The 26979-nt window shown below is 42.5% G+C and overlaps 3 protein-coding genes and 2 long non-coding RNA genes across 19 annotated transcripts in view; 3 read left to right on the top strand and 2 right to left on the bottom strand.

The window, feature by feature from the left end:
• Positions 1–6337, top strand: part of LOC124312630 — a 53775-nt gene extending 47438 nt beyond the window's left edge. For all 5 annotated transcript variants that reach the window (XM_046777114.1, XM_046777110.1, XM_046777111.1 and 2 more), the window contains 4 exons: positions 2887–3136; positions 3552–3846; positions 3932–4024; positions 4219–6337. In XM_046777114.1, the coding sequence (XP_046633070.1) occupies positions 2887–3136; positions 3552–3846; positions 3932–4024; positions 4219–4931 (1351 nt within the window). In that variant the 3' untranslated portion in view covers positions 4932–6337. The remainder of the gene's footprint in view (positions 1–2886; positions 3137–3551; positions 3847–3931; positions 4025–4218) is intronic.
• A 386-nt stretch (positions 6338–6723) lies between these two features.
• On the top strand, positions 6724–18350 carry LOC124312711 (neuron navigator 3-like). 2 transcript variants are annotated; one of them, XM_046777209.1, is made up of 19 exons: positions 6724–6853; positions 7064–7171; positions 7226–7340; positions 9098–9366; positions 9457–9837; positions 9933–10068; positions 10519–10794; positions 11535–11844; positions 13280–13397; positions 13567–13788; positions 13908–14081; positions 14183–14985; positions 16698–16856; positions 16957–17088; positions 17148–17294; positions 17380–17480; positions 17543–17703; positions 17788–17978; positions 18048–18350. In XM_046777209.1, exons 7-19 carry the CDS (start codon positions 10616–10618, stop codon positions 18120–18122), a joined length of 2772 nt encoding a protein of 923 aa, XP_046633165.1. In that variant the 5' UTR covers positions 6724–6853; positions 7064–7171; positions 7226–7340; positions 9098–9366; positions 9457–9837; positions 9933–10068; positions 10519–10615; the 3' UTR covers positions 18123–18350. The 2 variants fall into 2 exon arrangements, with proteins under 2 accessions (XP_046633165.1, XP_046633164.1); XM_046777208.1 differs by lacking the exons at positions 6724–6853; positions 7064–7171; positions 7226–7340; ... (1 more) ...; positions 9457–9837; positions 9933–10068 and having other exon boundaries at positions 10358–10794.
• Positions 18351–19106: 756 nt separating this feature from the next.
• On the top strand, positions 19107–22803 carry LOC124352582. Of its 10 annotated transcripts, none has more exons than XR_006921513.1 (12): positions 19107–19218; positions 19539–19626; positions 19806–19888; positions 20049–20111; positions 20335–20394; positions 20537–20653; positions 20819–20879; positions 21074–21131; positions 21305–21372; positions 21492–21561; positions 22056–22175; positions 22277–22803. It is a non-coding gene; the product is annotated as an uncharacterized LOC124352582 (long non-coding RNA). The 10 variants fall into 10 exon arrangements; XR_006921511.1 differs by having other exon boundaries at positions 21305–21419; XR_006921507.1 differs by having other exon boundaries at positions 21305–21434.
• A 1018-nt stretch (positions 22804–23821) lies between these two features.
• LOC124312678 (cullin-associated NEDD8-dissociated protein 1-like) lies at positions 23822–26033 on the bottom strand. Its single transcript, XM_046777164.1, has 8 exons — positions 25783–26033; positions 25411–25715; positions 24895–25361; positions 24705–24833; positions 24465–24630; positions 24226–24401; positions 24042–24154; positions 23822–23971 (listed from the first exon to the last, which is right to left on the bottom strand). Exons 5-8 carry the CDS (start codon positions 24604–24606, stop codon positions 23899–23901), a joined length of 504 nt encoding a protein of 167 aa, XP_046633120.1. The 5' UTR covers positions 24607–24630; positions 24705–24833; positions 24895–25361; positions 25411–25715; positions 25783–26033; the 3' UTR covers positions 23822–23898.
• Positions 26034–26035: 2 nt separating this feature from the next.
• LOC124312679 lies at positions 26036–26728 on the bottom strand. Its single transcript, XR_006910617.1, has 3 exons — positions 26479–26728; positions 26332–26417; positions 26036–26254 (listed from the first exon to the last, which is right to left on the bottom strand). It is a non-coding gene; the product is annotated as an uncharacterized LOC124312679 (long non-coding RNA).
• Between the last annotated feature and the right edge of the window lie 251 nt (positions 26729–26979).

Raw genomic sequence — 26979 nt, 5'->3', positions numbered from 1 at the left:
TGTGTTGGGCTTGATTTATTTATTTTTAATCCGTCGTATAATACGTTCCTCATCTCATTGGGGTCACATAGCCTTCGGTGCAAACCAATTTCCGGTCGTCGTCGTCGTCGTCGGTTGCAGGTGGGAATTTATTTCCGCTGGATGCAATTGCCGGATGTGTTTCTGAGTAATAAGAACTCGGGTGCGCGGGTCGGTGTAGAAAGTTGACAGGAGATTCGCTATAGCTTTCTTCCCTTTAAACCAATTCTCTCCTCCCAGCTCGCAATAATAGCCGGACACGGACACAGAACCTGAAAAAGGGAGGGGGGGGGGGGTGCAGCTCCTGGTCGTGATGGAAGGGTCGAACGAGCGGAACGAAACTGCGAAAAGGAGGGTTCCGATTAGCTGGATCCGGTCACCTTGGATACAAGTTTTTTTTACCTTTGATATAATTTAGACTCTGCACACGTATACAACAACGATGCCGGACTAATCAATTAGCAACGGTACCGTATTCTCCCCCCAACCAAGTCAACCCTTTTTCTCCCGATCCGACAGGAGGGGTTAAGTTGGAGAGTAGGAAGTGTCACTAAACACGACAACTTCCGCCTTTTTCAAACTCGATTCCGGTTTCCCCCCCCCCCCTTCTACTATATAATATTTTTCATCCGCATGCTCGCTTATAATATATTACAGCGTCACACCAATAAAAAAAAAACCCCGTCGTCATATAACCCCCTCCCTTTCCTCCGCACCCAAAAAAAGTGAAGTGTGTGTTGCCATGGAAGTGCGACGCCGACGACGTTGTTCACCGTCTACTTAAAATTCTTTGGGTGGTAGACCCTTCCGTCATCCGGCGGCGGCGAACCCAACCCAACCCAACCCAAAAGTCAAGGAAGAAAAAAAAGTTTTGTCTTTTTTTTTTGTTTTTTATTGAATCCGAACCACTTGACATCGTTGCCAGAAGTTTTTTGAGCTCTCTCTCCTTTCGGGTGTCAAGTGCGAGAGACCCAGCAGAGGAAGTGGGGGAGGACTTGTTCCTCTTTTTCTTCTTCTTCTTGCGCGTGTCACTTGATGTTAGACCGGGACTAGCCGCCGCCTCCCTCACGCTCTCTCGACGATATTACGTAGACAAGAACGACGTTAGTATCGATTGTGTCACCTTTGCCGAGTCGAGCCGAAAAGGGGAAAAGGGGAAAAAATACTCGACGTGAGGCATTACGCGTCGGATGGAGGAGAGACCGTTAAACGGGTCTGACAAGTGCCAAACACGCGATATTATACGTACAGAGAAAGAGAGTCTATATAGGTCTAGAAGACGGTAATCGTAATACTGGCGGAGTAGTATATAGTACGTGGTGGTATATAGTACATATAGGGAAAAACACGCTCTAGATCGTTTCATCTTCGCTAGACTGGTGCTATCTGCCGTAGTGGAAATTTTAGATCGTTTTTCTCTCTCTCTCCTTGATCCTGGCTTGCCATCCGCCAATAGGCTTAGACAGCCGGTTCTCTTTTTTTCCGACTTGTTTCTTATATAGTTTCGCCATATCCGGAAAGTGGAGAAAGGTGCCACCCATTAAACACGCTGCAGCATATTAGCCCATAACCGAAAAGAAGAAAAGAATATATAAGGGCTAGAGACGCAAGATATACATTATTCCGCTCCAGTAAACTGGGAGTCGACGTAAACGAAGCGAAAGAACAACGCAACAAGAAGTAGAAAAACATTTTCGACTTATTTTTTTATTTCTCTCGTTTGTGCGGACTATACGGATGAGAGATGAGAGGAGGGGGGGGGTCAAAAGAAGGTGATGGGTTCGGTTGGGTTGGTTGGGTAAAAGCGCGTGCTGTGAAAGGGAAAGCCATTGGGAGTTTGCGACGGACGGGCGCTCTGGTGTAACTTGATTTATTTACACCACACGAAAGGCCAGCCATGGCCAAAAGTGAGAGAGAGGAAAGAAGAGAGCCTGTGTGAGTCAGAAGCTCGTGACATCACCATCCCAAAGTTTCCCGAAGGACCTGAACTACTACTACTCGCCCCCCTTCGCTTCCTTCCTTCCGACTCTGTCTGGGTTGTATGTACGTATGTGTATATACCGGTTGGGTAGTACAAAGTCAAAAGCATTATCTTCACTCACCAACTCGATCCCATTTGTGTGTGTGCCGGGATAGATCGGCGTGCGCGTTAAAAACCCCCCTCTCCTCTTTTTTCAGCCCTGGGGGAATTGGGTGGGGGGTTCTTTGGCGTCCTCACCATTTGTAGAAATGGATGAAAAAATAAAAGAAAATGAAATAAAAAGTAAAAAAAAAGTAAAAATGGTTTTCCCTGGATAGACTCTCCACATATCATTTCCCCCCTCAATATCCTACTCTCTCTCTTCCTTATCTTATTTCCGTATAGTATACGCGGAGTTAATTCAGTTTGCCTATACATGCGACTCGTTAGGGGGGTCATCTACATACACGGGTGGATGGAGATAAAAATCCCCCAGCCATCTCTTTCTCCCGCCCCCCATAATCCCGTCCTGTGTGTGTGCTCTATTCTCTCCATTCGAAAAAAGAGAAGGAAGTTTATGAGGTTGCCAGTGTGCTGTGTGCACTTTGAGTGTATTATTCCGGATGAAACGGTTACGAGTCCATTCAATCATGCGCTTTGCAAGTAACGCTCCGTGAGGGGTCGTCGAAACGCAACTTAACTTGGCGTGTGTTTCTGCATAATAATAATAATAGTATATACGCGCCAGAGAGAAAAGAGAGAGAAACAATAGCCTCCAATTAATATCCATTCATCGGAGCGCGTTCGCCTAATGTTTTGGAAATGGTTTAGTTTTACTGTCCGCCGGCCAAAGTTAACTTTACTTTGCGGATGGCAAGTTTCTGAATATTCTTATTCTTATTCTCAAGGTTCCGGAAACAAAAGATGAACCAGAAAGCGCTTCTACGTTGCCAACAAAAGACGATCAACGGAGCCGGAGGCGTCGGAGTTGGAGGTGGAATGATGGACGGAATGGTGCCGGCCTTACTGCAGGGCCTCAATGGTCGTCAAGTGGCCGCTGGAATAGCGGGTGTCAACGACGACGAAGATGGCGTCTTCTACGATGAACTCTCGTACCCTCCGCAATTCCGCGCACCCAATCACCCGCCCGCTTACGAGGTAAAGTTATACGGGTTGCACAGGCCAATCGCTCTCGATCCTTGCCTGTCCTACCCCCCCACCTTTTACTTTCTCCCGCTGACCTCGGCGGATGAAACTTGCTCGACGGGCCAAAGTTGTGACGAAGATATTCGATCCGGAAAACTTTGTATGCGCAAAAGTCAAGAATTTAACGTCGAGTTGAAGAGGTTAATCCTCATCGGAAGACACACAGACACACAAGGTCCCGAGACGGAATGCTGGCGTGTCGGCCTCAACCGGCACGCCATTTCTCGTTTGAAACGGAACAATTTCACCAATGCGAAGCGCAGTCGTTGTTGTTGTTGCTGTTGTTGTCTTATACCACGACCAATTATTTTCATCGCGTCTTATTATTTACATTTTCTCTATTTTTCTTGTGTTTGATGACGGACAGATGAAGGACGTGCTGCTCGAGTCGACTTCACCGTGCCACTGCACCGCTCACCCGCTGCTGGGCAACGGGAGGAACGTGAGAAACGGCGGTTGCAACGCGGTCGGTCCCCGCTCCGGCGTTGGCGTTGGCGTTGGCGGTGGTCTGATGCACTGCCAGCAGCAGCAGCAGCCGCACTACGTCACGTCGCCTTACCGCTGCGGCAGTCACTCGCCGCCCTCGTCGACGACGCCCACTATCGACGACCAGCACGACTGCAGCTGGATTACCGAGCCCGTCTACGAAGAGCTGCCTTCCGGTTGGTTGAATCTTCTTTCCCGTACTTTAGTTTCCATTATTAAGTTGGTGCGAGCGTTCAACTTTGATTTTCATCCCTTTTCCAGGCCCAGAAGAGGACGGACGATTCTCGAGGGATCAGCGCTCACGACACCGGAACGATTCGGTCGGCATCAATGATTCATTACGCAGCCAAAGAGGTGGGTTGTAGTAGTGGTGTGCCGTTATTTCAATTTCAACTATTCATGTCGAGAGAAGTTCTCCCTTCTTGGTTCGCTGCTTGGCTGGAGTTGTTTTCTTTCTTTCTTTTCCCCCGCAACCGTTTAGTTTTTGTTGTTTTGTTGTTGTTGTTGTTCCCGTTTATTGATCAAGTGGTTCTTTATTTGGACAACAGGTGGCTCTGCATACCAGAGGCCTTCGAATTACTGGAGTGGTGCGGAAGAGCCTGGGGAGACGGATTTCTTTTTGCCTCCGTCGACGTGGTACCACCAGCAGCAGACGCAGCACAGCACTCCGATCCTGAAGGGTCACATGACCACTCACGGTCAAGTGAGGAAAGGACGGGGTGGCATCCAGGCCGCTTGGAGGGAGATGGAATCGTCGCCCCAGTTGCAGCCGCAGCAGCAGCAGCGCACTCGAGGCACTTCAAGTAGCGCCAGTCAACCCAATTCCGGAAGGAGGAAGCGAAAAGTCAAGTCGATGAAGAATCCCCCAGCCGGAAGCGGTGGTGGAGTCGGCGCTGGATTGGAGATTTTGGATCATCAGAATCTCCACTACCACTGCACCGGACTGTACAGAGGTCTATGCCCGCCGGAAGAACCACCTTTCATCGCCGGAGAGAACGATCCTCCGGTCGCTTCTCTGCTGGATCAAGACAGTCCAGTGCCGTCGGAGCAGCTCAGCACGCCGACCAAAACGCAGCCGCGCTACTATTACTATTCGGAGAGCGACGACTACGGCGTGATGAACCCGCCGTCGCGGACGCTGTCCAATTCTCGGCGGGGAGTGCAACAGCAGCGCCATCTGTCGCGAGTCAACCGAACCATTCAGCCGCGCTCGCCGACGTCCGTGTCCTCGGACAACAACAAGAATGTCGACCTCAATTAGTTGACGTTGTTTACACTTTTTAACAGACAGCCACAGACACACACAGACACACAGACACACACAAAACACGCCAACCGCCACCGCACAAAAGCCATTCCACAGAAAATAACGACAACAAAAAAGAAAACCGACCAACAAACAGACAATCCATCCCCGAAAAAAAAAAATTTCGCCCTCGATCCTCTCTCCATTCGTTCCTCCTACACACACACACACGTACGACGATCGGAGAGAGAGAGAGAGTGTAGTCGAATTTTTCTTTCAAAACAGTCGTTTAATAATTTACCGGTCGCCATAAAACATTGGGGGAGCAGTACATTCTTTATTTATTTATTTTTTTCTCTTTACAAAAAGAAAAGAGGAGTTTTTTTGAAACAACTAATGAATACCAATCATTTCGGCCACTTTGCACGCGGTGTAGCGACCGGAAATAACTGATGCGTTTTACTCCACTCTGTTTTTTTTTTTTTTTGAAAGAAAATAATAATAATACGAGAACCTCTTTCTCGCTCTCCTTCGTTTCGAGCGGTCCGGCGACAATCAAAAACAGTACCGGCTATCAGCTCGAATTTCGCGGTTTATTTTCCCCCCCTCCACAACTCGACTGAGCGCTACGCGCCGTGAAACCGACCGAAAGTTGTGAAATAATTTAAAATTATTTAACTTATGGAGCAAGAAAAATGAACGACTCCCCTGACTTTTTTTTTCTTTACGTTCTGTTTTCGACTTTCTTTTTTAGTTTTAATGTTTGTTTATAAGCGAAACAAAAATTTCATTTGATTTCCAACCGAATTCCGACAGAAGAACCGCGCACCGACTATTTTTTAAATTCAAACCGAACCTTTCAAAACAAATTTCCAAACGAGAAAAAGCTCTTCGTTTACTTTTTTTCTCCTTTTCTGAGAGTTCTGTGTATTTAAAAAAATGAAATTAAAACATTGTCTGTTTCTTTGTGAACGTCTCACTGTGATATTATCGATGTGTTTTTTGCTTCTTGTCGATTTTTCATTAATAATATTCTATTTCATTTCTTGTTTTGTATTTTTGGCGGGGGGTTCGCTCAATCTATTGGAAGAAGTAGAATTTGGCGATTTTTGAAAGTGGGTGTTTTCTAAATTAGACGGACAAAGAAGTGGTGGGCGTGACCGTCTTTCATAATCTTGACACTCGTACGCGCCCATCACCCATTTCGTGAGCACACACAGACATACACACACATGACTCCACCACCACCGAACCAAATCACCTTCCCTATAAATAACGACAGGTGAACTATTGCACATGTTGGGTTTCCCGTTTCGGTCGAGAGAAGAGCAACAATAAGTAAAAGCAGCGAAAAAAAAGAAAAAAGAAAAGGAGAAAGAGTTATAATTGGGTCATGCTTCATCCATCAACGATGGCCAACACAAAATTATATCCAAGCTGTTCATTGTGTACATTATGTTTCGGAGAAGAAGAAAAGAGGCGTTTCCCTCTACCATTGTTTATTTTTTTTTCCCCTTTCTGATTTTTCACAGTTGTGTGTGTGTCTGCTGCTGCTGCTGAGTGTGTGTACATATAAAAAAATTTCTACCTGGCTAGTCCGTTTTGGCTATTGTTTCTTTCTTTCCCATGTCTCCCATTATTCTATACGATGTCAATAATAATAATACAGAACTAATTTTCAAACATACATAAATGAAACCAATTGGTGAATTTAAATCGTTTGGCAATGGCGCGGCTAATGGCGGGGAAACTTTTTCCCAGAAGAAAGTGAAGTCTGCTACTACTCGTTTGTATGGTTTATGGTAGTGTCACGTGGAAAATGAATCAAGCGCAATCATCAGCACGCTTTTGGGAGATCAACTGTGTGTGTACATACTCTGTGCCTTCCACTGGGCTGACTTATCGTTATTATTACGATGGTGAAATCTAGCAATTTGGTAAATTTTCACAGTTTTTACTCTTAAACAACCATCATATGCTTAGAAGTATAGTTTTGACGATTCGATGCGGTCACTTCTCCAGGCACATCAGAAACCACACTATTTCGAAAGTGGCCGTCATCATTGATTCGTGAAACCTTGTTATTGATTGCCACTCGTTTCATGGACAATTTACTCCTTTGACTCTTTTTGTGTTTGAATTTTTAGTCGGTTTGGGCAAAGCGAAGGAAACTCCTTGATATGTGTTGGGCAGGAATGGCACTTTCCTATTCTTTTTCCGGTCAATTTACATTCACAGTTGATTGCATTTCCTTGGTAGGGTTGATTTCAAGAAATTCCATCAAAACCTTTATTCGTTTCATTTCTCAGTAGGCCATGAGGAGCAACACCCCCCCAGCCTCACACTTGTAACGAGAATTCAAATGCAGCAGCTGGCTTTCCAGATTAACGGTGACTGTAAATCAAGACAATTGCTGAATTGCAGGTTTTGATTGCATCTTTTCCCTACAAGCTTGGCATGGGTAAACTAGGTCGTCATTATTAGGCGAGATCAAAGTGGGCGATACGTCGAAAATATAGTCGTGAATCTTCGTGTCGATATAGACCGCATGCCGACTGCGGACTTTTCACGAATTGTTATGTGCCGTTCTCGAGCCAATTATCACAGATAGGGGGTCCAGTCAAAGGTCGCTTGATTGTGAGCATCTGCTCCCTCACGCTCGTCCCGAGCGAGTGTTTTTGTAAAACAAAAAGGAGAGATGGTAGGATAGAGAAGCCATCAGGGTTCAGCCTTTTTCTTTTCTTTTTTTTTTCGTGTAAAGAAGAAGTCTTAAGACAGGTGAAACCGAGTTTTTACCTTAACGATCTTTCGAATGTGCACCCACACACGCGCCCCACTTACTTCGTGATTTCCATGACGCCGCCAAGCTGCATCTAGTAGTAGTAGATATTCCTTTAGCCGAAATTACGACGGCTTTGATGATTCATTCTCTTTAAATTCCCCCCTTAAAAAAAATAAAATGCACGACGCCGCCGTTCGTGGTTTTGTCGATTCGACTCCGTATCTACCATCAGACCATATAAAGAACGCCAAGAAAAAAATTGTTTTATTGTAAGTTACGCCGCCTAGTTGAATTCGACAAACAATGGCGCTCGAAAAATATATATCGCTAGCCGATGAAGTATGCGATTGTCGACGCCGTACAGCTATACCAGTAGCCAGCCAGCCAGCCAGCCCCCACAGCAAGCGTCCAAAAATGCTATCGAGCGTATTTTGCTGGTCAGTTGCAATAGTAATGGCGGCGACGCTTGATGATGAAACGTTTTCTCTCGCCGACCACAATCGTCCCATCAGGAGGGGAAAGAAAAAAAAAAAAACTTGGGATCCGAAAACCGCATGCATGACTCAAACGACCCTCACCTGGATTGATTTGTTTGTATTTGTTTTTCACCTTGGCACAGCCTAGGCCGAACTCTTGTCATGACTTTTAAAAGCGAATCTCTTCTTTCTAGATCCCTGGGAACGTTTTCCAGTTCCATCTTGAAACAGTCAAGACAAAAAAAAGGGGGAAAAAGAGAAAGGAAAACAGTTTGACAATGGGAGAATTACAAATTTACGTTTACATGTAGGAGATTCCCCATGAGAAAAAAAAGCAGGAGAAACGGGAGAGAGATTTTGTTTGAACGTAGGAGAAATAAGGAGGGAAGAAAGACATTTTGAGGGTTGGTTCCGGAAGGCAGCAGTCATGGATGTTTCCATAACTGAGCTCGGGCGAGCAAGGGCGGAAGTGGTACGGGGTCTGAAAAAACACCTTTTCTGATGGTCAAGAAACGAGCTCCATCCGCAGCCCCGACACTTATTACGCGCGTAGCCTATCTTTCGTGGGGCCTCTCTCTTTATTGCATGTGATTTTTTGTTGTTCTTTCTTTTTCGTCGTCTTCTTCTTCCTCTCCACGTATGCGGATGGAACGGAAATTTCTCACACTCGAGTCCATTTCTCACGATCGTCTCCCAAGTCGGAAGACCAAACAGAGAAAAATATCATCCGTCCTGCCAGCCGTAACCGACCGCGTTTACATCTGCTCTCGTCTTTTGTCTAGAGCTTTGCTTTTTTGTCTTTTTTTTGTTAACTCTTATTATGGACTTGCGTGTAGATTATTTCTCGACGCTGATGCTCTCTCTCCCTCGATCGAGAGTCCCTTTCCTTCACCATTTGTTTTTTTCTCCCGTTTTTATTGCAGGCAGAGCGAGCAGTCAGTCCCGGGGGTTCATAAACTTCGGTTGAGATGGCGTGAATTCAACCTGAAAGAAAATCAAGTAACGATCGCCACTTCCCAAATGGTTTTTGGTTTCATTGTCCGTCGTGCCGAGAGAGAGAGATGGGGTAGTACTACACGTATAAAAGTGTATACTAATGTCGAGGGGATCCGCGCCAATGGGTTTTCTCCTCTGGTCGGGGAAATGGGCGGTCGAAAATGATTCACTCCCGCGATATAAAGTCCCAACTGAGGTAGCCCCCAAAAGTGGTGGTATATTTCTCTCTCTTTCTGATTTGATTCTCAACTCTCCTTTTTTCTTTCTTGCCTTTTGTTTTGTTTAGGCAGACAAACTGACTGCTGCAGCGCTCACACAAGCGTGATGTGTGTAGGCTTGCGCTAGCTTCTTTATGCATATGCAGGCTGGGCAGCAGCAGGGCCGGGCAGCTCCTTTTGAGAAAAAAAAGGAACTTAGAAAGTGATATATATTCGGCCGTTTCGCTTTGGCACATCACCATTCTGCCATGGCCGACACCAGCCCGCGAGACTTTCACGTCCGCCGTCTATGACGAAGTGCGCCAGCGATCGTACAACTCCGATTGCTATAGGCCATATTTGGTTGACAACGACGAATGGTTCTTGGACTCTCGGCACGTTTCGATTTGCCAAGATAGACATTGTGGGGCTTCTCCACGCCAAGAAGTCATTCTAATTCTTTCCAGTCGGTACTACTATTCCTCATTGTTATTGTTATTTATTTCAGAAATTCTTCTCTTCGATATAAAAAGAAATGAGAATTGTGTTTCTCTCTCTCCCATAGAAAAACTCCGAGGCTCGACTTTGCGCCATCCCGCCCTTGCCCAGCCGAATATAAAAAGAATGACGAGTTGATTGAGGCATGGGCCGAGAAGCGGACGCGTCGCACGTAAATCGCTCTTCCTCCAACATGACCCGAGGTAAGAAAAAGTGGTAGAAAAAAACCAAAAGAGAAAAACAAAAATTGCAGCAAAACAACCGAAAATATGGAAGAAGGATAACAAACTAAAGTATAAAGGGACTTTTCGACTAGACTCAAGCAGCAGCAGCAGGAAGTAGTTGGAGGCGTCGAAGGTTTCTTTCTCTCAGGGTCTGATGATCACCTGGGCCGGGTGTTTTTTTTTTTTCTTTCCCTAGGTGTTCCGTTCAGCCAGTTCCTCAGCACACCTCCCACTCTCCCCCCCCCCCCCCCTTCTCTTTCTATCTCTTACCATCTACTACTATCCATTGCTCGCTTTGCCTCGTCTCTTTTATTTTAAGGGAATGGTGTAGAAACCTTTTTCATAGCCTCAGTTACTTACCGGACGCACTCCAGTTCGGATTGAAATTTTTTCGTCTCCGCTCTTTTTTCCCTTCGGCTCCTTTTGCAGAAAAGTGTTCTTCTTGGATAACTTCACCTACAACTACGCGCGAGACGCTGTGACGTATTGCTGAACATTCCAAGAGCCCACCAAAAAGGTCGTCTGAATGGGAAGCATGTTCAAGTGGAAGGTTTCATCGCTGACGTCGCGTGTTGGCAACGGCAACAGTTCCGGCGGCAAGAAAGCCGATAAACACCTCAATAATAACGCGCCTCCGCCAGCAAAGACTCAGCAGCCGCCGCCGCCACCGACGTCGACCGACAAGAATAAAACTGGCGATCCGAGGTTTGATTTAATTAAGTGTTAGAGTCTCTGACGTCATCTTTGATGATTTTTGATTCAAAAAAAAAAATAAAAGAAATGTAGTTAATCACGTTAGACACGCTTAGAGATTTTCCCCGGTCGGGGAGATTAGTGACGGCAGCAAACGAATGACAGTGTGTAGCTAGCCGCTGTTTGAGGTTTTGTCGCTGGCTAAAGAAAAGAACCGTTGACTGTCAGTTCGGTCTTGATTTTTTGAATTATTCTCTAGCTTCTGTGGTATTAGCTCAGCTCACTACTGCTACTACTACAGCTGTTTCTTCTGTTCTCTCAGACAGGCAAAGTTGTAATTTGAAAAAATAAAATAAAATAAGATGTTTAGTCTAAACAGCCGGCCGTACATAGCGGAACGAATCGCATCGTTAGACCTCGTTGGCCAGAAACAACAACCAACACAAAAATGTCGAGATTTTTATTTTTCTGAGCTTTGTCTCCTTTTATTCCGAGCAGTTGACAGCATCCAAGGGCAAACAAAACCCGTTTTAATAAGAAGTCGAGCAGAATAGACTCAAGTGAATTTCTGGTAAAAAACAAAAAAAATGTTCGTTTTGTTATTAGCCAGTGACTGCATCGATCCGTGTCACGACTCCTTTTATTTGCATTTCAACCCAAACGAAACATTTTGTTTCTAGTTTTGTTCGGTGATAAGGAACGGAAGGTTTTGTTGTATTTGTTTAATCACTTTTTTTCTGTTACACCATTAGGGATAATTGCCCGGCTCCGCAGAAAGTCGTCCAGCAACCGCAGCCACAGCATCCGGAACCTCCGCCGTTCTCACCGATTCTACCTCGATCCGCTGATGGATTTTCTCCTCGTCAGCATTCGACATCGGTTCAACAGCCCCAACAACAACAGCCCCAACAACAACAGCAGCAGCAACAACAACAGCAACAGCAACCGAAATCTATCGGTAGCCATCATTATCGGTCCGTCCCACCGGCCGAACCTCAATACCATCAGCAGCGTCACGCAGATGGATCGCAATCGTGGAACGATTGGACTCAACAATTGCTGGTACGTTTCCTCCCGGTTCTTGTTATTTTTTTTTGTCTCGTCTTTGTTGAATTTTTATTGCCCTTACGCTACCCGTCTGGCGGTTTCAGACGAAGGGTTGCACCCCGAGAATCTCCTTTATTTTTGTGTCCCCAGGATCAGGGAGGATGTTCCCGATTTATTGACTAAGACAGGATAGAACAGAGGAAGTAAGGAGGGAGAGAAAGTTATATAACGCAATCAAAGTGCTACTCGTGGCCCATGAATTATTCATGGAGTCATCAACGAGGTTTGCGCGCACACTTCTTCCTCACAGCAGTCGGTAGAGAGCTGCTGCTCTGCGGCTTAATAGGATTGCGCGCCCGAGTCAAAGGATAGTCATCCTATCTCTCTCCGTTGGGGTTTAGTATGGAAGCAGCTCAGCCGTTTGTTTCGACTTCTTCTTCTTCCCAGTCTCCTCCTTATTTCTCTGAATTGTCTCTAAATGGAAACAAAACAGACCCCGGAGGCTTCTCTCGCTAAGGTTTTACGTCCAATTAGCCCATGCGTACGGATTGTTGTTGGCTGCCGTAATCAACAAAGCGATTCGTTCGACCCAGGAATGGTAAGCAAAAGCGTTGAGACTGAATGAAAAATGAGTGGAGTCTGAGCTTGGACAGACTTGGTCAATGTTTTATCAACATTTCTTTTATTTTTTAAATAGCGTAATCAGAAGAAGAAGAAGAAGAAAAATAAGGGAATTCGGTTCTTGTTGTTGTATACGTCGTGAAATGGTGTAACAAATCGGGCGACGATGAGTCACTGTCGAAACAATACGCGTAAGGTACACGACAACAATGGAATATTCTTCCCAGGTAGTCATCTTCCAGGTGGAATCACTTAAGCCTATAGCGCTTCTAATGCTCCCAAGTTATTTTCGTCATTGTCACGGGGACAAAAACAAGCTGAGAAGTTTATAGTTGATTTCGCTCGAGGGTTTTAAAAACGCCAAGACACTTTTCAGAATTTTTTTTATTTTTTTATTTATTAACAATTTAAACACGAAACGACTGCGAGGAATGTTTCGCCTTTTTGTGATCTTTTCCCATGATGTGCCGGCGCAAAGGTCATCATCAATTTTACACGTAAAAATTTCATTCGGGCGTGCTCCGTTTCATCCATCATCGTGTCGAATGCTCACCCGACGCCGCCGTCATTTGCCGCCGCAGAATCCCGACGAACAACAGAGCCCAGTGTTGTTGTTGTAGTTGTTGTTGTTGTTTTCCTTCGCCAACCTAATAATCGTCCCCCTCCCCTGTCTTGTGTCTATGAACGTGTTTGATTCACACATGTACAACTGGCACTCGCGCACCGTAATCATCATCGCTGACATTTCATCATTATTTTCTTTTGGCTCTTTTTTGGGGGGGGCATTGCCGTTTATATGTACACTATACACCTTTTGTGTCGTTCACAGGCGTACACGGCCTGGGTGAATTCGCAGTTGAGGAAGCGGCCTGAACTGCCACTGATTGAAGACATGGGAAACGACCTGCAAGACGGTGTCCTTGTCGCCAAGTTGATTGAAATCATCAGTAAGTGTTTTGTCCTTTTACTTCCTTCCTTCTTTGCAGATTTGGTTGACAGTTTAGTTGTATTTACGGTCCAATGACTCTGGAAGTTTAAAAACAAAAAAGAACTTTTGAAAGTTTGGTGAACTCGATTTTAATACCACCGTGATATTCTTTTTTGTGTGTGTGACAGCTGGCAAAGACATTCGCGGTATCGACGTGAACGCCAAAACGCAGCAGGTCAAACGAGACAATTTCGAAAAGATTCTAACGTTCCTGGCGTCGCAGCGCGTGAGGACGTCTACCGTGACGTCTCGTGACCTGGCCACCGGCAATCTCAAGTCGCTAATGAGGTTGATATTATCGCTAGCTTCACACTACAAACCGCATAGCGTGAAGCAAGGAAGGGACTCGGGTAATTTCAGTGTTTATTTTCTAATATCAATTCGTATCGTGTTTATTTCCAGTCGTTTGGAAATCACAATTAATTTAATCGTTTTTTAACTTTTTTTTGGGTGGGCCTCGGGAGTGTAGCTTCGTTCCGAGCCAATTCCCAGACGACGCCCAACCTTAATGTGCCGACAAATCGACGGTTCCCAACAACTGGTTTCGAACCGCAGGAGGTGGATATGAAGATGGTCAACGCTTTGGCCACCCTACGACGCCAAAATACCAACAGCGGCGCTACCGCTATCCGGCCCGCTCTAGGTGCGTCACGCGGTTGTATTTACCGACGCTAGATGGCGCACGCGAATGGAAATTGTTGACTAATTATTATTTTCGTTTTGTTTGTTTTGCTAATCCATCAGCCACATCCTCTTCCGCCGCCGATTTACTCATGTCGCCTAGTGTACAGCGTCGTTACACGATGAATGGATCGGCGATCAACCGCGACGTTGCGTCACAACAACTGTCGTCATTCGGAACGATATCGAACGCGCGCTCTTTGGCCAATTTACAATCGCAGAACAATCACGATGATAGCATGATTGAATCGCCTCGTAATCATGCGGCCATGGCCACGTCCACGTCCGTCGGCGATCTGAATACCAGCGAGGAGGACGCCACGGTTCGGAAACCGATTTTGAAAAAAGATTCCAAATACGGCAGTCGGAGAGAATTGCCCGCCCTGGGCGTCTCTGGTGTCGTGTCCAAAGGTCGTCCGTCCATTTTTGAATTTTGGGAAAATATGCTAGGCCCCCAGCCGGACCCGATGAGCAGTCTGACGCTTGCAGGAGGTGAAAGTAGCGATGCTAATGAGAACAATAGCGGCTCCAGGGCCAGCATGCGTCGTGTTCTGCCTCCGCTGCCCGGCCAGCCTCAGAGTTTGACCGTCAGCACAGCGATTAATCCTACGACTTGCAGCAGCAGCAGCAACAACAGCAATGGATCTGGTGAATTGCTCGGCAGCCGTGGCGAAGTGGAAGGTTCGTCCAATCAGCCGAGTCCGACTTGCGTGTCGGGTGAAATCGATCCCGGCTATTGGAGTTCCGTGCGGAGCAACATCAACCACGAGGAGATGATGAGCACGACGCCCGTCAAAGCTCACCATGACCTACTCATGGACGACCTCAATCGCACCAAGAAACAACTAGCTGAACTCCAAAACATGGTGAGTTGTTTTCCATTGATAAAACACGTACAGTACGTACGTAGTAGTATAATACTTACGGCCGGCTCATTTGACCAGCTCGCCAAACTTGTTGCGGTTTCAGTGCCGCCTCCTTTTAATTACTTCCCTTCCAGCTATCACAATAGTGTCACATGTCGGCCGCTATCCGTGGGAGTCTCCTATTTGTGTTGAATTTATTTCCTGTCGGGGATTTTTTTCTTTCTTTCGTTTCCCCAAAAAATATTTCCCAGTCAAGCCAAAAAACAGGAAACGCTCGTTAGCAAGAAATGAAAGAAAAACCTAATGGCAAAAAAAAAGCAAAATTGAAATCCCAAACCGCCAACATTCGACTTTTGATTATTCGATATCTAGTCACGGCTGAGCACGAAAAGAAAAGCGAGACGTGACGAGAAATTTGATGGTTTAGCACGCGGGCCGGAAAATAACAAAAATGACGTCGGGGGAAACTTTTTATTTTTTTCTCTCCGTCGTGACCCTCATTCCAAAAATGGTCGTACAATACCAGAACGTCGTGTATTGTTTGTGCCGCGAGTGGGATGCCTTCAATGGCGGTGAGATGGTATAAAATAAGCAAGCTGAAGGGTCCACCGTACCACAAACCAACTCGGTTCTGACCGACGCACAAGTGTAGTCTGCTCCTCTTTCATTCTCAACAAATTTTTTTAGTCTCACGCTAAGAAACAAAAATTTGAGGCTCAATTTCATTCAGTATCCAGACAATAGGGTTCGATTCTACTTTTTTTTTCCCCCTGACGTGTTTTATTGTTTTCTTTTTATTCCCCGCGTAACGAACGAACGTTGTATGTAAGCCAGAGGTTTCGGCGTGTACTCGAACTACAGGTGTATGTGTGCGGGTGTGTAGTTCGTGTGTTCCCGAGTGTTTTGGCTTCATTCAAAAAGGCGGGTGGTACCCCCCTTTGCTTTACACTTGGCCCCTCAGGGCTCCTAACAAGAAGGAATAAAGAAAACTTCCAACTTTTGGCCTTTTGGGTTGCCAGTATGAAGTGGCCTTCAGTCCGCTCTAGACGCAGGCGTGTCGACGAGGTACACATTTTTTATTTTAGCGAACACATTTTCTCTGCCCTAATCTGAGCGCTCTACTTTTGTTTGTCAAATCAATCTGTCACTGAATCGTGGAGAAATTTCTTTACGGTCCCCTGAATCGAGTGAAATAACTTTTATTGGGCCCTTGGTTTTCCTATAGACCCTGTGAGAATAGGAGAGAGAGCCGCGAGTGAAAAATTCACAATGGGGAAGTTGGATTCTCTCCACGAAACAGCTGTCAGATGGTAGAAGAGAGCGTGACGGGTATTCGGTGCAGTGAAAGTCCCGACTTGAATATTGTTTAAACGTGTCTTAGTGTCCCTTCCTTATCATTTGTACAAAATTGTGTGTGTTTTGTTTCCGAGTCTCGCTCTACCGAGAAAAATGGCATTCACCGCTGTTGATGGGAAAAAAGCTCGGGGCCATTGTCGGCCTGTAAGACTTTTGTCAGGTAGCCTCCTACTTGGCTTGTAGAAAATAAAATAAAAAAGAAATGTCGGTGAAATTCCTATTGCCCGGCCACTGTGACCGAAAGACCCACTGTTCCATTATTATTTAGGAAATGTTTGAAAAGAAAATACCTTGTTAGCTAGCTACAATGCAGTAAAATGTTTATTTTGTGTGTCGGTTTCGTTAATCTGATATAGTTGTTGACCAACCAACAAGAGGCCACTATGACGGAAAGCAAAGGAACTACCACAACTTCATCAACTGACCCGGATGCCATCTCTTGGTTGAGATCAACGCTGCACAGTGTAGATCAGAGATGCACCAACCTCCAGTCGGATTTGAAAAAAGCCCAACAGGTAAAACGCCTGTTCGTTGTGGCATGGATTGGTCGTAAAACCACGAGTCAATGTCCGCATTGACGCAAGCAATTAACGGAATTGTTGTCTTTTTTATTAGGACTGTTTGACTTTGGATGGCAGTCGCAGAGGACTGGCGGCCTGCTTAGCCAATCAAGAGGAAGCGTTGAGCGGTTTGCGGCAAGAACTGGTACGAACTACACTTGCCAACCAGACGATGACCAATGAAAGGGTTCGATAACCATATCCGTTTATGCATTCTAGCTTGGCTCTAATCATTTCGTAATATAGGTTGAAATGCAGCGAAAACTGGAGGAGAAAGATCGACAGATTGCTGATCTCAGACGTCAGCTCGCTGCTAAAGATCGTGTGATGGAAACCCAAAGAGCCGTCCTTGAAGAAGCATCTCACAACTTCACCCCGGCTTTGCGAGCTAAGGTAACTTTCCATATTTTTATTGTTTTTTTTTCTACGGTTTACTAACATAGTTTTGTTTTGTTTTTTATTTTATTTTTGATAACAGCTGGATAAGAATATTAGCACAATGGATGCCAGGAGAAATCAGTACCGTGAAGAGCTGCATGTCGCACGCGAGGCTCTTTCCTCTCTTCGCTCAAATTTCAGGTAATTAAAACTAATCGTTGGTTTTTCATTAGAGAAATAATCGTAAAAATGTTATTACACAGAGGAAACGATCCAAACCATCATACTCTAGATACACTAGAACAGTGCATGGCTTTCCTACTTGAACGGATTGCTGGACCCGACACCTTGGATATGACATCTTCTGCCTCACAATCGACTTTGATTCAGCGCAATGACACACTAAAGCGTGGTAACATGAACGGTATAAAAAAACACAGCGCGCTTTACTTCGAGAACCACACGCTCAATTTTTATTTGCAATGGCGGATGCTACTCTCATATATAGGTTACCACGGCGACCAATTCACCAAAGTAGTTTACTTCACTGAGCGGACAGTAACGCCATTCTTAACAGTTATTCCACGACGACTTGGCGAGATTTCGCTACGAGATTTCAAAACATTATTCGATCGCCCTGGTGTTTACAGATTTCATTTCAAAGCTCAAGACGCCGAGTATGGATTTGTTAAAGAGGAGGTATGGTAGTTTTGAAAAACCAATTTTTCACCCGTTTCGAAATATCATTTGACTTTTTTATATTTACAGATCGCAGACGACAACATGATACTTCCAGGGTTCGATGGAAAAATTATTGCCTGGGTCGAAGAGATTCAAGTTTAGGCTCTATTTTACGCCTGTATAGAACCTTGTGTCGTGAACCGATCCAAAATGTAAATTCTTCTTGCGCCTTTAAAATTCAACTTATATTCATTTAATTAAAATCCTTTGGGATACGCAGTATGTTATATAATTTGACTTAAAATGCTGAAATGTAAACAACCCAACCCGTTCGAGCATTTCTTTTATTTAGTGTATAAAAATTAAATAATAGCAGACATGACTCTTACAGACATGATTCTTAGACCTTTTTTTACAAAAATTGAGAAAAGGGAGCTATGTAAGTTGTGAGCAAGGTACAGAATAATAAAATAATCACGATCACGTAATTTAAAATAAGAACACGTAATGCAACGTTTCTCGTACGACAACAAATGGCACATAGATATCAGGGGTCCGGTAAAAAGTTAACGTGAACGAATACAGTGTGCAGTGTTTTTTTTCTCCCTTAACTTGACTTAAAATTTTTTATCCTCGTAATGCGAGACGCATTACTTGCCAAGCCGTTGTGGTCGCCTTGTTAGTTCAAGAGCTGCAAAAATATCAATCACTCGTGTTTCTTAATTTTGTCACGTGTACGACATGTTATAGCAGTTATATTTGAATTTGTGAGTTTCAAAACACGATTTTGAAGTAGATAAAATCTTTGTGTGATCTGGTAAACACGGTTAGACAGTCTAACCTTCATTCATTCGTTCATACAGAACTGCGATTTGTAATATTTGAAATACAGAACTGCGATTTTAAATGTTATAGGGAATTTGGCCACTAGATGGGTCTGGTCTCCGGACTTCAATAGGCGTGGCCATGGGCGCTACCTATTTTGAATATAAAAATAAATTATGCTATTTATTTTAAAATATTAATTTTTTTACCTATTAAAGAATTAATTTAAAATGTTTATCGATTGCGCCCCTCAACGAATTCGACCTAGAATTAACCATGGAATTGATTAAATGATTATATATTTTCTAGATTGAAGAAATGCAACGCTGTCTGACTGACGGTTAGGGAACAACCGAAGACCGAACGAAGCTTCTTTGGGAAGTGTAATCGTTTGAAAGATTCATTGTAGACCCAATCTTCAAATTCCTAACATGTAAGTTGAGCAGTTTTGGTCTGAACACGTGGTTGTGACTTTTTCTGGGTTTTAGTTCTGCCTAAGTTTTGTTACTGTAGTTGTAGGATATGATGTTTCGTTTGCAACTCAGCAAACTAATTCTACATTTGAATTGTTTTTGAGATAATGATGTCTATCAAAATGTAGTACACAATGCGCTGGCAAGGCAAGTTAAATGTGATGTGTAAAGCAAAGCTATTTTACTTGTTGTTCAGTCATTTACAATTAATTTTTTCCCCTACCACTTTTTCAATATCCACTTGTTGATCCACTATTATCTTTTTTTTTTATTATTACAGGTTGAAATCTTACATGCCAAGTAATGGACAAGTGCAGCGGGTTGGAGGAATAAGGGTTGTGGTGCCTTGAAGATGACGTATTTGGAAGGTAAAACAATCTTCTTGTTGAATGTGAGTAAAAAGACCTGATGACCCTAGGATTACAATGAAATTTAGTAAACCTAAATTAATATCATGATTAAATCTCTATCGCAATTTACTGAAGTGTAGACCTAATTAGTATTGAACTGAAATGGTTTGTAGACTTTCATGATCAATTTTATCTAGGTTGATTCCTGACCTCACTTGGCTTTGCACTGGCTGGTTGTATCTTCCAGGATTCACTGCTTTAATGTTATTGAGGAATTAAGGTTGGCATTGTTAATATTGTAGAATATGCTGTTAAATTTTGCTGATGACACTCTTAGGACACCTAAATATGTACCCTGATTACTAAATGTACTGAAAGTATCAAGTGACTTGTCGACATTTTGGTCTAGTCCTCGCCATAACGTTATTTCGTTTTTACAGAGAAGATTCCATGGCAAGACATTTCGTGGAGGGTGGATGTCGACTTTTACTGCTGTGGAGGAGGTATATTCATTTTTACATTTGCTTTTGCATTTGAGCCTCAGAGTCACCGGTTTAACGCAAAAGTAGTATACCGGTGCTAGAGGATCTCATAAATTAAACGTCCAACCACTTATGCTCAATCTGTATTAGTTGCAGAGGTTGATCACCTCGGTTTGAGACAATTTGTTTTGACTTTACAGGAAGATGTAACATTTTAATGGTGTTTATTTTTATTTTCTTGCAGGCAGTGGGCGTGAATTACACCAGATGAGATCCAATTATTAAGGTGTTGGCGATTCTTAAGGTAAATTTTTGTTATTAACAACAGTTTCCTGTGTTTCTGACAACCATGAAGACCCACTCGAGTCCCTGATAATTTAGGTTTTTCAATTTCATTTAATCGACTGTATACAAATATTGACGATTTGTTTGCTTCGTGTATTCAGGTTGTTTTGTTTAATAACCGCAGTCGGTTGTTGAGCTAATGTCCCAGGAACAATGGAGTTTCATTTTCTTTCGTTTCTAGAAGTTTGCTGCTGGTGATTTCATGATCTACGTAGTAGGTAGAGAGCATTTCTTGGAATGTTTTACGTTAACTGAAATGATGAGAACGCTTTAAAGCATTTTCCGAGTTCCATGATGATTCATTCTGCCTTCCTTTTGATCTTAAACTGAGTTGACGATATCAGTGATACCAACTGGTGTTATAGATTTATTTTATTCTGTAGGTGATGTGGTATTGCTTCTTGGTCAACGTCATCGGAATTGGACGAGTTCATGTCATACAAGGTAAAATTTATTTTAATGCGAGCCTCTCGGCAAGCAGGATTGTTGAAGGAAACGTTCGTACGCCAGGTTTTTATTGTCCTGTTTGCAACATTTAAAGCGAGTTCCTGAGGCCTTTCTTGCTTTGTGTTCTTGAAGCAAGGGGTTGGGCAACCGGACAAATTCATGAAAATAACTTGTGTTTTTTCTCTGTTCAGATGGACTGGTTTATCGTTCGGTGTTTTTTTTTCTGACGCAATCTTCATAGGCTATCAGGTAATAGCTCAATTTGTTACCGAATTAAACGTAAATATTATGAGAACAATTGTTTCTTGTGTGTCTGACAATTATGAAGATTTAATCGAGTCCCTGATAATTTAACTAAATATTATTCTTCATCTGCCCTTGAGCTGCTGCTTTCCACTCACTAATGATGTTTTATTTTATAGTGTTTTAGGTTGCTCTGGCGTTAGTGTTGGAATACTTATGCCGGTGGAGTTATTGGATATGTTGCGTTGTTGGTTAAATTTTTCTTATTACGACATTCTTAGGACAATTTAATATGTACCCGTGATCGATGTTTGTCTTAAGTTTTTGTGTGAGAGAGTATTTTATTTAATGATTTGGTTTATCTAGGTTACGGTTCTACGGTCTATTGGATTGATTTCTTTTATTGACGTTTTCGTGATAGATGCCTGTTACCAAGGTAAGAATGGTCCGATTATTGCGTTCTTCAGCAAATGATATTATGTAAAGACTAAAGATATTACTGACCATCAGATTTCTTTTTGTTCAGTTTGCAACATGAAAGGGAGTTTTTGAAACCTTTCTTGCTTTGCTTTCTTAAAGCAAGGGGTTGGGCAACCCGACAAATTTTAAATCTAACCATTTGCTTTAGTTTCTAAGGTATTTTGATCAAATAAAAAATATAACTTTTGCTTAAATTAGAATTTTTGTGAAAAAATAGTCATTGCTTCATCAGCTTGTGCTGAGTTGTAACTTTTCTTTTGAATGAACTAGAACATTATTCCCACACAATTTTCAAACTTTTAAAAATGATTTAAAGAATTTTCTGTTGATTTGATTCAATCTAAATTGAGTTAAACTTGCCCTAACTATATTCTTTCCTGACATTACATGTTTTCTTTTACACCTGTTACACATTTTATTTGTTCATTAACATTTTCGTTTTTATCACAGGACTCTGTGGCAATGCGATGCATCAGTCTGCTACCACAATCTGTGGAGATAGTGACATGGTGTTATCCTGAAATGGAGAACCGAGACCTGAAGTGGATCGTAAGAAGACTTCTTGAAATGGTAATTTGATCGAATTTATGTCAAACATAATTTCCATATAAGAAGGCTATAGATTTCGTGGTTGAAGACTAGATAGAGTAAATCTCTTTGTTTCACTTCAGTCTGTTCAAGGTATCGTCGGAAAGGAGTCTGTGATTCCTGTGTTATCCTGGGGTATGTTGGCGTTCTGACTATGCTTGTTGCTGCTTGTTTGTGATTAGTGTATTGTATGAGCAGTCCATAATGTCGATAAGTGCATATCTCCGCTCTTTTCTTTTCATTGGCCCCGTTTCCCCAACTAACTAACGCCATCCGGTGATCACTCACCCGCTGTGACAACCAGCAGAAGAGGGCTCTGGTCGAACGGACGGGTCGAACTGGATGCTTTGAGGGTTATGAATCCAACCCGGAAACCTATTATGACTACATCTTCTCAGCAAAACTGTCCTTGCATTTCTTTTTCCGTCCTGTGCATGGTCAGTAAAGGACGAGTCTCCTGTCCTCCTGTCTTCGTTGACTGAATTTGCAAGTTTTAGCAAGCAATTTGCTAATACAGAGCGACTACAATTATACATTTCAGATAATATCCAGATAAATATTGTATTTTTTAAGTTTATTTTGCTATGAATACATTATTAATTTCCCCATACGTTATCGGGTATTTTAACAGTAACATTTTATATATTTTGTGACATGAAAATTTTAATTAGGCCCATACGGCTCTACCCCAACATCCTCCATATCCCTTTCCCAACCCCGAAAACAATCGAAAACATTCAATTTTTAAAAATGATGTAGCATCCCCTAACACGACACCATTACCAAGGTTCAAGGGAAAGGCAGTTTTACTTTATGCAGAAAGATATTTCACGAGACTGCAACAACGTACCACATCTGATAGCTATGATAAGGATAGGGGTTAAAAGATAAACCTATAATAAAAATTAAATGAATTAATCTTCAACTTCAATGGAAATGGAAAAAGACAAATTTACGACCCCTTATGCTGTTTTTTAATAGTTAAGTCCAAATATTTTGTACAAAACCCTTAAAGACGAAAAACATAAAGCTAACTCAACAACAAATGACAATCAGCCTTATTCCTTGTTTCTGCATGCTATAAGTATGGCAATACTTTAGTGTCATTTTTCGTACATCATAAATTTAAACATTTTTCAAACATATTTTGTAAAGTAAAAACTAAAAGTAAAAACTTTTGTTAAATTTTTGTTAAATTTGTAAATGTAATTTTAAAAGAAAAAACTAAATGTAAAATCAAAAGTCTATTTTTAAAAGTTAATTTAAAAAGCAAAAGCTAAATGTTAAAGTAAAAATGAAATGTAAAAACCATTGGCTATTGTTAAAATAAAACTTAAAAGATAAATGTTAAACTAAAAACTAAACTTAAAAACTATTGAGTCCGCGAGCTATCCCGCCCCTCCTGTGCTGCCATCTAGCGACCGCTACTGCAAACGCCCATACAGACCTAGAGATCGGCGTCTCTTGCTCCCCTCCCTATAGACCGTTGCGCCCTCTACATAAAGAGTGTGCGGATTCAAATTAAGATCTGCTGCGTTATTTCAACTTTCCCCCCATGTCATTTCAGACATTCATAATCGAGAAATACATAACTGTAATTTTTTTCAACAAGAAAAAAAGAAAGCAAATCAGAGCATTCCTTTGTATTCGGTTGTCTTTCATTAATAGATGCATTGTTTTATACCACTTTAACTTAAATCCATGTTCAATTCGCTGGATACTCCTGCAGCATTTCCGTGATGTCCGGAGCTATCTTTCTGGATAGAGTCGAAAAGAATCTGAAAAATAATTGGTGTTAGCACATTCATTTCTAAGACGAAAAAATTGAAACAGTAGTTATTTTATTACCTGAAGATCGGGTGATGAACGAATATGCAGAACGAACTCGTTGAGTTGTGGGTTGTTATCCGAATCAAATCAGGAATGACCAGCAATGCAGTCACAGCTCGAATGGCAGAACGCTGTTCAAATCATTTTGTTGGAGACGCTAGTTTTTGATAATATAAAAATGATTCTAGGAAGCTGAACCCACCTTCAGTTCATTTTGCATTTCATATTCTTGTTTAACAGCGTTCGCCTTGACTCTGGCGGTGCAAGTATTTCGTAGATGTTCGACAAATCGATCGAGTCGCTGAAGAACAGCCGTAGGACATAGATTGGCTAGACGGGCGACCATTAAATACGTCAACATTTTAATATTGTTATGAGCTGCAAATAAATTTCAAAAGAACGTGAACATTGAGTTACGTTTTGAAAGAAAACACAGCAAACCTTTCAATCCTAGTTCAACGTGATTCAAAAATTCAAAAACATCCAATCGATCAAGACACGAATCCAGAAGGGTGTACATGCATTTGAAAGCGGCCTTACCATGGTCTAGACCATCGTCAACCGTGTGCTTGAAGGGACCCATTTCAACTTCGCGGACTAACTCTTTCTGCGAATTAATTTTTTTTTATTAATTAAGGATAATTCGATCGTCAAAAAAGACTCCCATCATTGAATACTTACTCTAACTTTAGTTTCATTATAAAGCTGAGGCAAAACGGAATCGAGCAAGTCTCTGACCAACGAAGGCTTGTTGTGTGCTGCCGAATTGAACGCAATGAATACCACTCGTCGCACATTCAAGTCGTCATCCTATTACAGATTCAATTTTACGTTCCGTTTATGTTAATCACGATGAAATCTTATTATTTACCAATTATATCAATATAGATTGGTAGAGAAAGAAAATCGCCCATGCATTGCTTCAGCAGAGGATCAATGGTTTGAACTTGATCGGAAATTCTGAATTTGGCTGCTGTGACGATCGTACTTCTCATCAACGCAGAAGGGCAGTTCAGAGCAGCTCGAAGACGTGGAAGCAATCCCTCAGGATCTGTCAGCGTAAGCTTTCCCAAACATTCGGCTACAACATTGCGTGTTCCTTCTTCATTCACTCGCAGTGACGGAAGAGAAGATCCCAAATTCATGGGACAAATGGACGTAATTGTGCAATGGCCTCGATTCCAAGTGATAGCGAAGTAATCACTTCCTTTAACGAGTGGAGCAGCAAATACTGGCGCCGCGATTGATTTTCAATCTGAGTAAGAATAAAGGGCAAGCGAAACCTGAAAGATTTTCAACTGTTACAGATCCGAGGGCGTGCGAAGCTGCAGATTTCACCTGTAGAAAACGGATATAGATTGATTCATTGAGAAGGTAATAGACGTACTTCTTCTTTTGGTGGGCCGAAAGAATCGCTGATTGCTTGTCCTAACCCTGGAACCTGGTTAAGATCAATTCGTTTGCCGATCTCTCCAATACAAAGGAGCGCAAAAATGTGTTGCCAATCAGGATGAGGTCTCTGAACCTCCTGGAGGAAATTCTGCACCCATGTAAAAGCTTCAGAAACTTGTTGAGTTACAACCAATGAAGCAACAGCCTGAGCGACAGAATGATGAGCAGTATTGTGAAGACCAGGTTTTGACGCCAAATTCATCATAAACATCAATAGATCGCGGTAGCCAAGACAAGATCCTGGGTGATAAATATTTGTTGCCATCAAAGGATTTCAGTTTAAACTAATGAAAAAAGCATCACTAACCAGGTGCATTAAACTCGACCAATGCCTGTAGAAAATCGAGAAGGGAGCCCAAAGCCACACCTTGAAACAGAGGTGAACGCAAGAAATTGAAAACTTCAGACAAAATGCCTCAAAATTTCTGTAAATGGCTCCGTGGATGATGAATGAGTAGCTGTAGGAATTCTCTCATCTGTAGCAAAAAATTTTGAAAAGCATTAGCCTGAAGGATTCTCCAGTTTATAGAGACGGAACTAAATGATATGTTTACCTAGTTATTGTTTCACGATGTAATTTAATACACTATTCATCTCAATAATTACCAATTTGGGGTTTCTTTTGAAGATTGTGTTGGTAAGATATGATTCCAAGTTCTTTGTTCCAATATTAGTGTATTTTGGTCTAGCTGTAATGTTGATTTCTTTTAAGACTCAAAATAGAGTCCTTCTTGAGATTCCAAGCAAACGACAAATTTCCTTAGTAGGAATTCTCTCATCTGTAGCAAAAAATTTGAAAAGCATTAGACTGAAGGATTCTTCAGTTTATAGAGACGGAACTAAATGATATGTTTACCTAGATATTGTTTCACTTTCTTTACATCCACATCTAATTTCTTTCTCCTTTGGACTTCAGAAACAGACCGCTCATTTAGAATTATGCTAGTGGGAAAATGAGTTTAGGATGTGAATTTATTCAATATATCATTATGATGTAAATTACCAATTGGACACATGGTTTTCCAATAGGGACAATTCTACTGAACATCCACATGTTAGACAGTCCTCAAAAATGATGTCTCGAGACATAATGAGATGGAGATATTATGACAATGAAATGACAAACTCTATGGAATAATAGAGCAAACTTTTGGTTGAAGAAGCCGTGAAATGTCAAGCAATTGAGTATGAAGTATTTAGATTTTTTGACATCCGTGACTACGCCATCACAGACTGCGAGTGTGGCTAAACAGCACTATTCCGCACACTTTTTATGTAGAGGGCGCAACGGTCTATAGGGAGGGGAGCAAGAGACGCCGATCTCTAGGTCTGTATGGGCGTTTGCAGTAGCGGTCGCTAGATGGCAGCACAGGAAGGGCGGGATAGCTCGCAGTTTTTAAGTTTAGTTTTTAGTTTACAGTAACATTTATCTTTTAACAATAGCCAATGGTTTTTACATTTCATTTTTACTTTAACATTTAGCTTTTGCTTTTTAAATAACTTT

The sequence above is a fragment of the Daphnia pulicaria genome, chromosome 8 (assembly GCF_021234035.1).
Source record: "Daphnia pulicaria isolate SC F1-1A chromosome 8, SC_F0-13Bv2, whole genome shotgun sequence".
NCBI classification, from domain to species: Eukaryota; Metazoa; Arthropoda; class Branchiopoda; order Diplostraca; family Daphniidae; genus Daphnia; species Daphnia pulicaria.
Note: the sequence above shows the minus strand (reverse complement) of the source record. Positions and strands in the feature narration are given on the sequence as shown.

Bases quoted from the DNA above. Each gene is read 5' to 3' on its own strand.
- LOC124312711 (XM_046777209.1), top strand. From the start codon at position 10,616: ATGGGAAGCATGTTCAAGTGGAAGGTTTCATCGCTGACGTCGCGTGTT. The intron at 13,398-13,566 runs GTAAGTGTTTTG...TGTGTGTGACAG, and splicing joins CAAGTTGATTGAAATCATCA to CTGGCAAAGACATTCGCGGT. The intron at 17,704-17,787 runs GTATAAAAAAAC...TCTCATATATAG, and splicing joins AAAGCGTGGTAACATGAACG to GTTACCACGGCGACCAATTC.
- LOC124312678 (XM_046777164.1), bottom strand. From the start codon at position 24,606: ATGGGTCCCTTCAAGCACACGGTTGACGATGGTCTAGACCATGGTAAG. The intron at 24,155-24,225 runs GTGGGTTCAGCT...TGATTTGAACAG, and splicing joins AAATGCAAAATGAACTGAAG to CGTTCTGCCATTCGAGCTGT. The intron at 23,972-24,041 runs GTAATAAAATAA...ATTATTTTTCAG, and splicing joins GTTCATCACCCGATCTTCAG to ATTCTTTTCGACTCTATCCA.